A 16,047-nucleotide genomic window follows, 5' to 3' on the forward strand; every position below is an offset into this window, starting at 1 on the left:
TTTTTCCTGAAAAATCTGACAGAATCTAACCAGATCGCTTAAAAATATCTACAAGTTCAGTTTGTAAGTATTCCTGTATTTAGGAAAATTGCTGAAGTTATAAAATATCAGTCATTATAAACCTAATCACTTGACTCAGAATTACAAATTCAGTGAGCAAAAAAAAAAAGCATAGCAAACCCTAAGCTCTTGAATAAGACATTTGTATTAAAAAGACCATGAGAAAAACGCAACCATCGGGATTTAATCTCTTAATTTAAATGAATTTCAATAAATAACACAACTTCAACTCCTGCGTATTACATTTTTCTTGCAAATGTAATACCAGATGGCAGCACGAAACAGGATCGACACGGGAAACGAAGTTCTTAGCCAAGACGTGAAACCGGTTTAAAAACGCAACGATACATTTTCATCTCCAAATGAAACTGATTGCGTACCACGAATATTAATTTATAACTCCTTTAAGGAGTTAAAAATTCCTTATTACATTAACTTAATCATTTAATATTACTAATTTATGCTTTTAACTGTTACATTAACGTGATTATTGTACTTTACCAGAGTCGGCGTTTTGAATATACAGATTATAATCTATAGTTAATAAACTATAGTTAACATTAATTTCTTTACGAAAATTTTAGCTAATAAAAATACTTCGTACATTAATACAGTTAAGATGTATTAAATGTAAATATTCTGTAACTATAGAAATCAAAATCAATATATTTTAAACTTTTTGTAATTGTTGATATGCTAAGTAGATATTTAATTAATCTAGATCAGGTATTCTCAACCACGTATTAATTTCATAGCTTAAATTGGTGAATGCAGTCAGACTTTTATGTACCTCTAAGTATTTAGTTTTAGTTCAGGAATATAAAAAGCTACTTTTATTCAAGTTTCGATATTTATTAATATTTCCTATACTTTATCTTATTTAATTTATAAAACACATTAAAAAAACAATCTAAGTTTTGGAAAGAGGAGAATAATCGTCAAGCAATGGTTAAAGAGGTGCATGTGACAAAAAAAAAAAAAAAAAAAAAATGCTGAGACCCATATAATAATGCACTGAAAATATACTGAAGTATTAAAATATTGCTTTTGTCTACTAGTGTGTTTAAGCAAAATAAAGAACACAGCTCAGAGTCTAGATGTTTCTCGTCTGAGAACTTAAAAAAACAAATATAACACATTTAGTAAAAAATTTCGTCTTAATTCAATTTCTTTATATCTATTTTATCTAAAAGCGCAAGCGGACTTTTAGCACCGGAGGTGTTATTAATGGAAACCTCATTTTTAAATATTGATTTAATACGAAGGATACGCCTATTTGTCGTTTAACGCACCCCAAAAAAACTTCTAAACTAGTATAATACTTATCACGTATATACTTTACAACTTAATATACTGAAATGAATATTTAATAAAAAAAACAATTACGTCTTTAAATTAAAAAAAAATTTTTATACACCATTTGTCCTTGTGTCGAATAAAATAAGAATCAAAACTATGCCATCATCTTAAACCTGTTACATTTGTAACACAAACGATGCAATATTAACAGTACGTGACAATGTGTATTTCTGCTAAACTGTTTGCTTAGTCGAATATTGCCAAATATGCGAGGATTATAGACTATTTCTTTAAAAGACACTTTAAGGCCCATTAGCTATCGTAACGCCTATCGTCATCACTACACAGCATATATTTTCTTCATCTCATTTAAAAGTGTAGATCAAGTCAGCTCTCATCACACACTATTCATGAAAGGAAACACCCGAAACGGTTAAGGAGCGGAGAAAAAAATATTAGGCGACTCGAACTATCTGTCACAGCTGTCATTCCCGAGCTATGAAAAATGACCGTGAAGTTCCTATTTTAAAACAATAGACTATAAGACTGGATTAGATTATTACGCTAAATTAGATTAACTGGGTTAGATTATCCGCCTATAAAACTATCTGCTTTCTATATGCCTTCTTAGTGAATTTTTTAAGGGAAACTAATTCATATTTACGTTACACATGAAAAAACCATAACACAATCATACAACCAGCCCGTTGTCAAAGATTCGAACCCATACCAAACTGTCAGCATTCAGCGGTCTTATCCATAAATCGCCTCAGACCAAACAGTTTAGAAAGGGGGGGGATCATATGTTTAAAATCCGACCTGAAGTAATTTTCTTAACACCTGCTATACAGCAGGTGCCGTTTCAATACATTCTGCCTGTCAAGAAGAACTAAATTTACCAACCCTTTTTCTATGCCAAGAACGTGCTAATGAACAAGAGCTCTAAATGCTTGATGAAGAGGCTGAAATTAACACAAGAGAAGCTTTGAAATGATTTGTAAGAGTTGAAATTTAGGAAACAAATAAAGAGTTCTCCGAAAAATAAAATTATGAAAGCATTTTTATGTCTTTTAGTTTAAAAATAAATTTAAATAAGTGTCATTAAGGGGGAAAAGAACAACCTCTTTTTTTTTTTTTTTTTTTTTTTTTTTTCCCTTCCCTCCCTCCCTCATACTGCGAGCAAATAAAATCAAATCTCTAGACAAATAAAGAATTTCAACAATATATTTTTAAATTTATCTGAAAAATTAGCTGCATTTTGCAAGCATTTATTTATTGTTTACGTTAAAAGCCTCCATTCCATTCAAAACATCTTCCAGAAGCATTTCATTATTTCAGACGTATTTAGAAGTTATTATTTTTTAAAGTGGTATAAATCTTCCTTCAAAACTGAACCCACCCAAGCAGGTCTGCTGACTTTCACTATTTTACACACCGCAGCAGAGAACTTTATGAACTTTAATTTTAGGGAAAGCAAACAGTAATCATTAGCTTAAGGAAAATACAATTTAATTGATGCCTAAGAGTGATGGATACCATTTACAACACTGACGACTATTTCAGACACACGCTATGCTGTTGTAAATTTTTATATAAATGCTCATGGAGTTGTGGGTTTTATCTTCTTACTTCCTTGTACGAAGTAAAAGAAGTATTACAGTCTTGAAAAATTTCGGGTATCATATTTCAAAGAAAATATCAATTTTGACCACTCTCAGATGCATTTGAACAATGTTTTTGAGTGGCATCTGTAAAGAATAAAGGCCTCTTTTTACTTCCTTGTTCGAAGTAAAGGAAGTATTGTAATCACGGAAAATAACGGGTACCACATTTCAACGAAAATATCCATTTTTATCGCTATCGAATGCAATTTAACATTGTTTTGGCGGGACACGTAAGGAGAGAATAAAGGACTCTTTTTCCCAAAGGTGGTGTTTCTTTTTTCTTTCTTTCTTTCTTTTCTTTTCTTTTTTCTTTTTTTTTTTTTTTTTTTTTTTTTTTTTTTTTTTTTAACCGTGGCTTTTGTATGTTACATATGAATGTATCTCGCATAACTCTAAAACGAGTAACCTCAGAAAGTTCAAATTTTGTATATAGGACTGCTATAACATCTAGTTTCGCAAGGAAATAGTACAATTGAATTAAATTTAAATAATTCTCTTGCGCCAGTGCTGCAAGGAATGAAATTTGAATTTAACAAATGTTCTCTATTCGTATAAAGCAAATATAAAGTTCTCTATTCATATAAAGCAAATATAAAATTAAAATTTAAGATTTAATTAAGAAATTTCAATTGCAAAGGCATAGTAAAAATAGTTATTATTGCTGCGAACTAATTTACAATATCATTTAAATTCTAAGAGCATATGTAAATTAATTGCACTTATTTAAAACAATGAAAAAATATATTATTATAAAAAATTAAATTTATTATTCCTAATAATTGCATAAGTGAATAATTGTTGAAGAGGCAGGAGACAGACTTATGAAGGGGAAGTTGGCCCCAAACTTAACTCTTCAATTACCCAATTCGTGTTTGGTCATCCATATAGGCAAGGGTAAAAATAAAATTCAAAACCAAAAGTAAAATCAAATGTAGTGAATTAAAAAAAAAAAAAAAAAAAAAAAAAAAAAAAAAATTTAAACAGTGGAATTTTTAGAAAACAGCAAGTAAATGACTAGAGTTAAATTAATTAAACTAATTAAAAGTCAATTAAGAGTAGAAAACAAATTTTTTAATAAAACAAAGTAATTTAGAAACTTTTGCCTACAGGAATCTTCCCCAACACGAATTATCTATGTAAACCTAAAATAAACTATATATAACAATAAAAATATAAAAATTAAAATTAAAAAAATTAAAATAATAATAAAAAGGCTAGTAAATAGCAAGTTTTAATTTAACTTACCTATATCTACATATGAATTTCTGAGTTGTACTAGCATTTGCTAAACTAGTTGAGTTGAATAGTTTGTACTGCTAACTGTAAAAATAGAGGTCTCTAATACAACGTAAAGTTGAGTGTAAAGCTGCTTCCTGTGAGACCTATTGTAAAAAACCTATGTTGTAAATTTTAAAAATGTAAAATGCTTATTTGTGTGCAAAAATGTTGCTAACTTTGAATCATTGTTAAAAAGTGTAAAAAGTAAAATAATATGTACTGCTACTGTTTGTGAAAAAAAGACGCAAACAAATTTTTTTAGTAAAAATAAAAATTCGAATAACTTAATTGAATTAAATAATTGAATTTAATTGAATACATTTAAATTGAATTAGAATTGGAATAGAAAATTACGAATTGAAATAGAGAATTATTGTAAGAAATGTTTTGTATGTAATTTTTGTACTAGACTGCATTATTTAAAACTGAAGTTACAAGTTCAATCAAAACTTGTAACTAAATACTGGTAAGGAAATTAGAAAAATTAGGTAAAAATCTTCACTCAATTCGGGCTATAATTTAGAGAGTCTGCTCTTCATTAGTAAAAGGAAAAAATCCAGTATTGATAAAATATACATTTTTACAAAACATATTTACAAGCAATCCCTTCAAAATCCTCTATTACCCATTATTAAGGTTTAAGGTAATATTATCCTACCATAAAGAGTTAAAAAATTAAAAGTTAATGCCTGCCTTTTTAAAGAATTTAACAAAATTGTTTGGGATCTGGTTATTAACTTGAACATTAATTAGTTTTATTATTTCTTCCTTTAAATCTTCTATTTCAGTACATATATTTTTAATTCTAATTATTTGGCTATAGAAAGTGTTACCTATTACTTTTCTAGAAATATTAGAGTTCCAATTAATTTGTTTAATAGTTTCAAACTGGAATGTCCTCCTTTTATCATATAATTTAATTTTGAGCAGGTCTATGTTTTAAATATTATCTTGATTCGTATTGGTTCTATTAAGTAATAAACTATGTCGGTAAATTTTGAGTTGTTCAAAAGCAGAATTATTATTGAAAGTTATAATATTATCAATGTATCTGAATGTATTTGCAAATAATTTTAATTCGTTATTATTCAAAGTAAGTTGAAATTTATATTCAGCCCATTGATACTGCAAAGAACTTCAATATAAAGACTGCGTAACGGTTTTCATAAACATATTGTTACTGGCAATTTAACAATAGTTAAAAACTAGCTTTTAAGAAATTTAATGAAAAAGAGCACAAAATTTCGACCTGTACTGAAAATTGGTAAAAATCAATGTTTCAGAAGCTTCGAAAAAAATCTTGACGACTTCATAGCTAAAACTAGTTACAAATTAAACATTCCAAATTCTGCCTTTATGACTTGGAAATATGAGGTGTTAGAAGAAACGAAGCAAAGAATTCAAAGGATAGAATTTAACAGCAATTTACCATGGAATTTTCTCAATCCTCTAATACAAGATTTGAAGCAAAAATTCGTAATCACCAAAATTGACAAAGCCAGTAATAATTTCAGCATTATTTGAAAATTTTTTTATATTTGAAAATTTTGATACTGAACTGAATAATGCCATTACTTACAAACTTACCAATACACAAGAAAATGTCATAGCAAAAAAGCTTAAAGCAATTCATAAGAAACTACTAACTACAATAGATTAGCAAATGTTTATGCTCTTCCAAAATTCCATAAATCACCACTCAAATTTAGATTTATAGCAAATGGTACAAATAATTATAAAAAGAATATAGATTACACATTTGCAATTAAACTTTAAAAATATGTATTTTAATTCATCACCTAGTTAACAAGCAGCACAACTATTGTGGATTATATTTATAACGTTCCAGTTCTCAACAAATTTAAAAGTTTAGAAACCAAGAACATTAACTATGAAAACCTTTATACCTCTCTACCAATTGGAGGAAACTTATACTAGTTTAATGCAACTCCTACAACTTTTTCCTGACATGCTTAACAACCTCTGAATTGAAAGATGGAAAACTTACTTGCAATGTTCATTATTTAATATTTACATTAAATTCAATAATCTTTCAGCAGGTGAAAGGAATTCCAATGGGAGAGAATAGTTCTACACAAATATGTAACCTATTTATTTTTGCTAATGAATATATATTCCAACTTAGTTTAAATAAGAATGAATTAAAGTTATTTGCAAATACATTCAGATACATTGATGATATTATAACTTTCAATAATAATTCTGCTTAAATTAATTCATTGCTGTACCCAGATAGTTTAACACTTAACAGAACTAATACGAATCAAGATAATACTGAATACCTACATTGTATTAGAGAACTTTATTTTTACAGTTAGCATACAAACTACTGTACTAGTTTAGCAAATGCTAATACAACTCAGAAACTCAAATGTAGATATAGATAAGTTAAATTAAAACCAGTTATTTACTAGCCTTTTTATTGTTATTGTTATTTTTTTATTTTGATTGTTGTATATACTTTATTTTAGGTTTACATGCATAATTCATGTTGGGGAAGTTTCCTGCAGGCAAGAGTTTCTATATTGCTTTGTTTTCTAAAAAAAATTGTTTTTCTACTCTTAATTGGCTTTTAATTAATTTAACTCTACTCATTTATTTGATATTTTCTCAAAATTCGACTGCTTAAATTAATTTTTTTGTAATTCACAGCATTTGATTTTACTTTTGGTTTTGAATTTTACTTGTACCTTTGCCTATATGGATGACGAAACACGAATTGATTAATTGAGGAGTTAGGTTTAGGGGCAGCTTCCCCTTGATAAATCTGTCTCCAGCCTGCTCAACAATTATTCATTTATGCAATTTTTAGGAATAATATATTTCATTTTTTGGAAAAGTATATTTTTCATGGTTTTAGATAAGTGCAATTAATTTACATATGCTCTTAAAATTTAAATGATATTGTAAATTACTTCACAGCACTAATAATTATTTTTATTTTTATTTTTTGCAATTAAAATGTCTTAATTAAATTTTAAATTTTAATTTTCTATTTGCTTTATATGAACAGAGAATTTTATATTTGCTTTATACGAATAGAGAATATTTGTTTAATTATATATATATATATATATCAAAGACTGAATTAAATTAAATACGTTAATAAATCGAAACAGATTTCCTTATACTTGCACAATCGTTGCAAAGTACTGCAATCTAATTTTCAATGCTTCAATTTACTACTTTCTACTACAATTCCACTAACCTTATCTCAGGAGATAATGTACTCAATAATCCATTAGTATAAAAAGAAATATATAACCCACTCTATTATGCGTCTCAGTGAGCTCACTTTTTTTTTATTCTTATATGTTGGTAAATTGTGCATTTTTTTTTTTTTTTTTTTTTTTTTTTTTTTGTTAAAAATGATTGAATTATGTTGTTTTTATGTTCCGGTTAAGGTTTTTAGGCTTTTAGTTAATATGCATGCAATAATTGTAGAATTATCAACATTTTAAAATAATACGTGGTGCTAAACCTAACGAGGCGACCATTTATTTACATTTGAAACTCTTAGAAGGGTAGTGAATTAAGTCAGCTGGTACACTAACGTCAGTATCTTCCTAGATTCAAACAGACAGTTTGAAAAATAAAATATCCATCATAAGAAGCTCATACCATTCAAGATATTGGTGACTAACAAATCGCGGATCACTCCACGTCAACGCGTAGGTCACTGTTTTAGAATGTCACTAAAATTTAATATAATAAAAATACACTGGCTACCAATAAGTATTTGGACACCTGTGATAGAAAAGAAAAATTAACTTTATTAAAAATCAATAGTTGGTAGAGCCTCCACAAGACGTAATTACAGCGTGGACCCTCCGGGGCATACTTTTCACAAGTCTTTGTATGGCAGCTAATGGTATTTTCTTCCAGTCGGCTTGGAGAAGACATAGAAGTTCCTTCACCGATTTTGAACTGGTAGTGCACCCCTGAATTCGGCGATGCAACTCGTCCCAGAGGTTCTCGATAGGGTTCAGATCTGGACTCTGGGCAGGCCAGTCTATTCGATGAACTCCATTGGCACCATACCAAGCTTTGGTTAACGTCGAAACATGACAACTGGCATTGTCGTCCTGAAAGAAACAGGGGTCCAACCCGTAAAACTGCTACAACGTAGGAAGCACATTGTCATCCAAAATAGTGCAGTAGGCATCGGAGTTGAGCTTACATAAATGGGGACCAAGGGTCCCAGCCCATACCAGGAGAAACATCCCCAGACCATAATTCCATCTCCGCCGAACTTGACTGTTGGCACAATGCATGCTGGCAGGAGACATTCTCCAGGTAGACGCCAGACCCAGACCCTGCCATCCGAACGGTAAAAGGTGAACTTTGATTCGTCACTCCAAAGAACCCGTTTCCACTGATCTACGGTCCAATTTCGATGTGCTTTGCACCCCATTAACCGAGCAGCGCGGTTGGACTTTGTGATCAAAGGCTTATGGGCAGCAGCACGCCCATGAAAACCAAGCAGATGTGCTTCCCTACGGATGATATTCATTGAAACAATACTCCCGGATGCCTGTTGAAATTCCTCGCGGATGAGAGCCATCGGTTGGGTACGGTTCTTCCGAATTTCTCTGGACAGCGCTCGTCGGTCTCTATCTCCCAGTTTCGTTAGTCTGCCGACTCGGGGAACATTCCGACAATAACCGCTCACCTTACACTTCTTAATCACATAGGCCACTGTCGATTTTGGGTACTTCAGATCGCTAGATATGTCCCTTAAGGATCGGCCAAATTTGTGATACCCGATAATTATACCTTTCTCGAAATCAGAAAGCTCCGAACTGCGAGGCATCTTGCATGCGACTAAAGCCGATGCTGTTTCCTACAGGATATATACCGGCGGGTCCGTGACGTACCTTAGGACCGCAGATATTGTCATTTGCATAGGTGTCCAAAATACTTATTGGTAGTCAGTGTATAAATGCGCCATATACAACCTTTGAGAAATATATAGAAAACTTTTAAGATTTTTATTTGAATGAATGGCAGGTATGAAGTATGCAAATTTTTTTATGACGTGGTTTGCAAGTAGTTAGAATGATAATATAAATAAGGTTAAGAGTGCTTCTTATAAAGAATGAAATAAAATGGGAAAAAAAAGACATATCTTTCAACATTTGAAAAAGGGCTTATTGTTGGTATCCGTTTAGATCCGGCTCGATTTCGAAGACAGCAAATCTCACTGGATTCTCAAAAGCAGCCATATAAATTTTTTTCAAAAGTTGGGATCAGAAGCCACAGTCTTCTCTAGAAGACGTAACTGCAGTTCGAGCACAGTTTTTCAAGAGAGCGATAGGCTCGCTACTGTGCTTCAGCTGACATAGATCATCAACCAAGGGCTCTTCTTAACAGATTTCAGCTCGAACCATGCATATAGAATTGCAAAGGATAGGAATGCATAGTCTGGTGTCTGTGAGCTACTCATTTCTGCCCGACATGCAAGAATTCGTTTGCAGTAGTGTCAGGAAAGAAGACACTGGACATCTGAGGCTTGGAAATGGTGGTAATTTGGTCGGAGGAATCACGCCACACCTTAGTTTGCACTGATGGAAGACGTCGAATTTGACGAGAACCACATGAAGCCATGAATCCATTTTGCCTTACTCGCACTGTGCAAGGGTCTGGTGAGAGTATTATGACATGAGGCATGGAAGTGGTGCCCTGGTGTTCTGAGGGTAAACAAACAGCCATGAGATACCTAGATATACTGGCAGATCAAATGCACCCTGCAATGTTGCATTGGACGATCATGAATTTATACATCGTGCCAAAAGTGTTCAAAATTGGTTAGCGGAACTTCCAACACTTTCCTGACCACCGCATAGCCTGGATCTTAACTCCATAGAAAATGTGTGGGATATGGAAAGACGCATCCGACAGCATTCTCCTCTTCCATCTAATATACAAGATTTAAAAAGCTACTTAGCCAATGCATGGTCTTCTCTGGACGTAAATGCACTCCAGAAGCATGTAGACTCCATGCCCAAACGAAACAAAGCAGTTTCCGTGCAAAAGATGGTCCAATAAAATAGTGTTTCTATTCATTGTTCAGTGTGTGTAATATCATTACAAAAAACACCAAGTGGAGCAGTGCAATAAATTTCGGAACATATTTAAATTAAAAATAAATCGAAGTTCAACCGTGGCCTAGAAAAGCATTGCCCACCGGTTTCTTATCAGTGCTGCCGGTCACCAGTAACTAGAGGTTAAACAATTTGAATGGAGTTGTTGAGTCACTGGTGTAAGACACTACAGTAAAATGAGACATATTTTAAAATTAAAATTCATTTGGACTGATGTCTTTGGGGTACACACTCACACATATATATATATATATAGTAAGAAAAATAAAGAACATGTAAAAGGTTAAATTAGCAGAGAAAACTAATTCCCTTCTGTATTCTACAAATACAGTCAAAAGTCGTTAATTCGGACACCCATAATCCGGAATGATCTATAATCCGGACCTCAAAGCTACAAACTTTCTTCGAATGCGTCTTTACGGCTGCGAATATGCGTGTGCGCATGCCCAAAATACGTTTACGCATGCGTGTTTACTGTATAACGGACGGTATAAGCTAAGCTAAAATTATCTAATTCAGTTCATGTTGCAGATTGCGTTGTTCCTTAATCTTCGAATTGGATCCGGCTTATTATTTTTTGCAGATTGCTAGAGCAATTTTATAAAAGTAAGCTTGAACTTTCGATTATGTCAAATAGAATTTCGGATATATATTTACTAATATGTAAAGGATCTACAAAGCGAAAGTATGTTTCGAAGTCCATTAAACAAAAAGTGGAATTGCTGCAAAAAATGGAAAGGCATATCCTTTGTTTATCTAACCATTACGAAATCTGTTTATCAATTCCATGCTGCTCTGCGGCGGGGGGACGCCGCGGCGCGCTATGAATTGGAAGATGATCTGTCAGCACTATCCTTATCTTCAGGGCAGATGTTTTTATTTTATTTGGCTTATAATTCCTTACTAAATGTAGTATTTCATCTCGATGTACTCCGTCTTTGATATGGCTTAAATCAAATTCCTCGTCATTATAATTCGCTTCCGATAGCAAAGAAAGTAAAGTAAACAAATAAATATTAAGCTTTTTTTTTTGTAAATTTTGATACCCTTTAGAACATAATTGTTCTTTATTTCATAAATTACGGTTTCATATTTTTAATTTTATAATTTCTGCATGCCATCTTACCAGATTTAAACTGATGATCTATAATCCGGAAAAATCGATAATCCGGAATCGCCGAAGTCCCGACGTGTCCGGATTAACGACTTTTGACTGTTGTAACGTCTATTTGCACTGCGTCATTTCGAGAAAAATCTATGCCGTATGACTCTTATATGATTCTGATGATGTAAATGAAACTAAAACTCAAATAGCCAATAGTAATTTTACAGCAATATGAACCATCCAATCAAAATGCATTGAGAGCCAAAACTAAGTCTGAATTAAGATTTCACTCTGCACATAACACACTTGGCTAGCTGGCCTAGCTGGACTGCTGTCTATCTGCTGCTTCTTTCTTGCCACAAAGTTATAAAAAATATAAGCTTTTTTGAATAGGCACGATTAATGTGCCAACTGGATTTCCGCCACAACATGTTTACTGAGATAAAAGTTAAACCTTGACTGCCAAATTTCTTATTACCTGTGGATCGGCGTTTCAGCATTCTACGGCATCAAAATTATAACTGTTCATTGTGGATACAACCACCTGCTTTCTACTACAGAATTTATTACACGTATATATAGAGAAGGACACAAGTGCTTTTTAAGTCACCAGTGATCCGTAGATTAGCAGTCACTACTCCGTATAAGTACCAATGAGCCGATACAGTAAATACTTTTAAATTACAATGAAAAATGAAGCTCATCCGTAGCCAGAAAGTATGTTGACCTATGATAGGAGATTAACTCATACGCAAGGGGCAGTATAGGGTCAGTGGAGTATGTGATTTATGGTTACTAAAGTTCACTGGAATAGGGCAATGAGTACCTTAAAAAAAATTATTAAAATTAAGTGAAACGGTAGAACAGCACTGACTGTCAATGACGCTGGTCATTGCATTTTCAGTCGCAAGGGTTAAGCAGTAAAATATTAAAATTGAACACTTGCCAAAACAATGGATGATAAAAAGTTGGTAGCGTAACATCATATAACGTAGTCGTAACGCAACGCTTTAAAAATTTTGGAAAGTGTCTGTTAAACGCGTTTCTGACATCACAATTGTTTAACCATTAATAACTTGACATATTTACTATTTAAGTAACTCGCCCTCAGCGACGCTAAATTATGTTATATAATTTTTATTCGAGCGTAAAGCAATTATTTTAAAGTGGTTTAATTTAATAAAACCAATGTAAAAATGTCAGTCACAAAGTTACGCACAATCCATTATAGTTCGGTAATACTAAGCACTATTATTTAAAGCATTTATCCTTACCACCTAACATATACCCAATTTTCATTTTCTGTTGTTGCAGGAAAACCATAATGGATGATCAACGTGACAAACTATTTCGCCAACGTACAATGATTGAATTTCCTTACAAATACGATGATAACTCAGCAATATCGGTTCATACAAGCTGTTCCCAAAGTATGAATTCAACAAAATAAATCAAAGAAATGTGTGTCGATAACTTTAGAGGTTTTCGGGGTGACTGAAACATCCACGGCGAGCCACCAGGTAAAACGTTAATCGTGTAACAGGCATTAAGTTATATCGATGTTGAAACAAGAAAAATGTACAGTGCTCTTCCCGGGATTCGAACTCCGGACCTTCCGAGTACACGTCGAGCATGCTTTCAGTTACACCACGAAAAAATGCGGAAAGGAGAGGAAAAAATATATCATATACTAACCCTTTCAAAGGGCAACTGGCGATTAAGCGACCCAGTCGCCAAATCCTGGGTTGTGACGAATTATCGTTCACCACATTTTTAATTTGGACGCTACTGTATCATTTTATAATTTTTTGAAACGAGAAAGTTGAAAAAATCCGCAATCACCAGTATTCGAATTTCAGACCTCTCGAATACGTGTCGAGCGTGCTTCCTGTTACACTGCCAAGGCATGTGGAACGGTTGGAAGAAAATACTTTAGAATCTTCAGATGGAAATGCATCAGGCATTGAGAAAGTCATTCAAAACAACAGGTACCTCACCACGAGACAGATTATGGAGCACCCAGTTATGGCAAAAGGATCTGTGTTACTACTAGTCCAACGATCGGGATACAAAAAATTTGTGCTTGCTGGATACACAGATTACACGGGTGGATCACTCGACAAGTGACATGATGCAAATCAGAAGAACGTGTGTGATTATCTTCTGAAAATATTCTCAGGAGATGTTCAAAATGCTTTTTATGGAGTCATCATGTGTGATGAAACCTGGCTGTTTGTTTCGGTCCTGCGATTCAAAAAGCAGCCGCTGGAATTATTTATTTATTTATTTATTACAAGTTCTGCCATTAGGCCCTACACGGAAAGGGAGAGATGCTCTGTGAAGCATTAAAAAAAAAACTAGTTCGTATTCACGTTACACATGGGGAAAACCATGAAAACGCCAATGCAGCTAGCCCTTTCTCCGGGACTCCGTACCAAAATACCATTGTCCACCGACTTTTACCGCTCGGCCGTTGGTCTATCAGCCGATAGAAGGGATGTGCTTTCTCCCATGGATACAAAGGTGGCTGGAGCAATGGCAAATGATCATATACGATCATATATTAAGTGAGATTTTCAAAGAATACAAAAATTTCAATTCTCTACTAATTACTACCATGTAATAGTAAAATGAGAGTTACTTTTTGACCGGCTTTAATATTTATTGGATCTCTGAAAGGTATTTAAATCACATATTTCGGTGCTTCTCGTCTTGTTTTGCCCTCTCCAACATTGGTTGGAAATGTCTCCCTAAACAAAAGCTGTAGAAAAAACTGTAGAAAAGGCAGGATGGAAGTAATTATGGAAGTAAAGAGTGATGTGAAATCCACATGCAAGGAATTTCACTTTGAAAAATGTTTATAACGAATACTTATTTCGACGAAGCATTACCCGCAGAAAGTTTCCATAATTAGTACATTAAATTGTTAACCAATGACCCTCTTTCAAGTAAAATAGTCGGTGTAATGTACGACAAATTTTGTTTTTTTAAGCGACAGCAAAAGCAACGACTTAAGCAATCCTCTGAAAATAAAAGGCCCATGACATGTTGTAATAGCAGGTACATGCTTCAAAGACTATGTAATAGCAAAAACCGTAGAGATGAAATTAACTGTAGAAACATGTCCAGCAAGGATAATTTTTTCACCATGAATTGAAACTAGGAAATCTACGAAGTCTGAGTCATAACTTACATAATGCTCAGCTGTTTCTTATCATTTAACAATAATAGATAAGATAAACTTAATATGTGACAGAATGAAAAGTATAAATGAATGCGAACCTTCAAGTATACCAAAGGCTAGGTATAAAATAAAAAGAAACTTACCAAACTGACTTCTCATCCATGGATACAGAGGACTCGGTCCACCACTCGCTGGTTGAACTTGGTTAACAACTGGATTCTGAGGATTAGGAGGTTGTTGTGGAACATGATTAGGTGGGTACATATGTTGTGGAGAATGCACTGGGCTCTGACAATGTTGAGGATGCATGTTGTTGGCAGCGCAATCTGGATTTACAGGTCGGTGGACACCATTAGGATCCTGCATCATCGCTTGAGGATTCTGTTGTTGTTGTTGCTGCTGTTGAAGTTTGCAACTAGGGAACTGTTGGGGTACCATGTTTGGGGCTTCGGTGGGAGAACCCCGGCAGTTTTGTTGTACCCCATCTTGGGGCACATAAGCGTTGGGATGAGTTAATGGAGTATGTTGAGGTGTCTGATGCGCCGGCTGAGGCATATTGCCTTGAGACTGACTGCATTGTGTATAATAATGTCCTGGTGGGCTTTGAGAATCATCGGAGTGGGCAGTGATGGGACGAATCTCCAGCCTATCATAAGGTGGGAAGCGAGGATAGGTGGCACCTTGCACAGGAGATGAAGCGTACTGTGGTTGTAAGTACTGTCGCTGATCACAGGAGTCCCCGTTCTGTATCGAAGGGGGATTATAATGTTGCTGCGGATCATTTCCACCGTTACGCATGTCAGTCAGGTAAGGACCAGGTGCGTTGTAATATGATGTCATGCTACAAAATCGCGGAATACGGAAATTTTTGGCAGATATTAAATATTGAAGGAAGCGAGAGGAAACTCCACTTTTAGGATGTGATCCTTCTCACCAGCTAGTCGCATAGAAAAAGGTAGCCAATAAGAGGCTGCGGCTAGGAGCATCTGTCGTCCTGAACCTGAAATAAATGTAAACTTGTATTAAGATATGAAGAAATAAGAATAGGCATAAATTAGAACTATGCATTTATGCATAAAATATCAGAGCTTTGGATTACTCCCAATACAAGAACATAAAATTGTATCAAACTACCCTAGTCCTTAAATCCGAAATTCTATTAAAATAATATTTTAGGTTTTGAAATTAATAAAGCGTATTAAAAAATTACACACATATCTTGTGATAAATTTACATTATCAAATTTTACATAATTTTACATTCAAGCAAATATTAATTAAGATTACTTTGTAATTAAAGTGTAATTTAACATTAATTTAGTTCATGCTTTTG

General features: G+C 33.4%; 1 protein-coding gene and 1 long non-coding RNA gene across 4 annotated transcripts in view; one reads left to right on the plus strand and one right to left on the minus strand.

Annotated features, from left to right (window-relative positions):
* The window catches only part of LOC118199412 (uncharacterized), a 163,273-nt gene that overhangs the window by 146,999 nt on the left and 227 nt on the right, over positions 1-16,047 (plus strand). The gene's annotated exons all lie outside the window — the stretch shown is intronic.
* Positions 1-16,047, minus strand: part of LOC118199410 (uncharacterized) — a 216,231-nt gene that overhangs the window by 82,828 nt on the left and 117,356 nt on the right. For all 3 annotated transcript variants that reach the window (XM_085827724.1, XM_085827725.1, XM_085827723.1), the window contains one exon: positions 14,859-15,715. In XM_085827724.1, coding sequence (XP_085683850.1) covers positions 14,859-15,555 — 697 coding nt within the window. In that variant the 5' untranslated portion in view covers positions 15,556-15,715. The remainder of the gene's footprint in view (positions 1-14,858; positions 15,716-16,047) is intronic.

Source organism: Stegodyphus dumicola, chromosome 12, assembly GCF_044657685.1.
Source record: "Stegodyphus dumicola isolate Sdum_Otavi_A_Nest chromosome 12, ASM4465768v1".
Taxonomy (NCBI): domain Eukaryota; kingdom Metazoa; phylum Arthropoda; class Arachnida; order Araneae; family Eresidae; genus Stegodyphus; species Stegodyphus dumicola.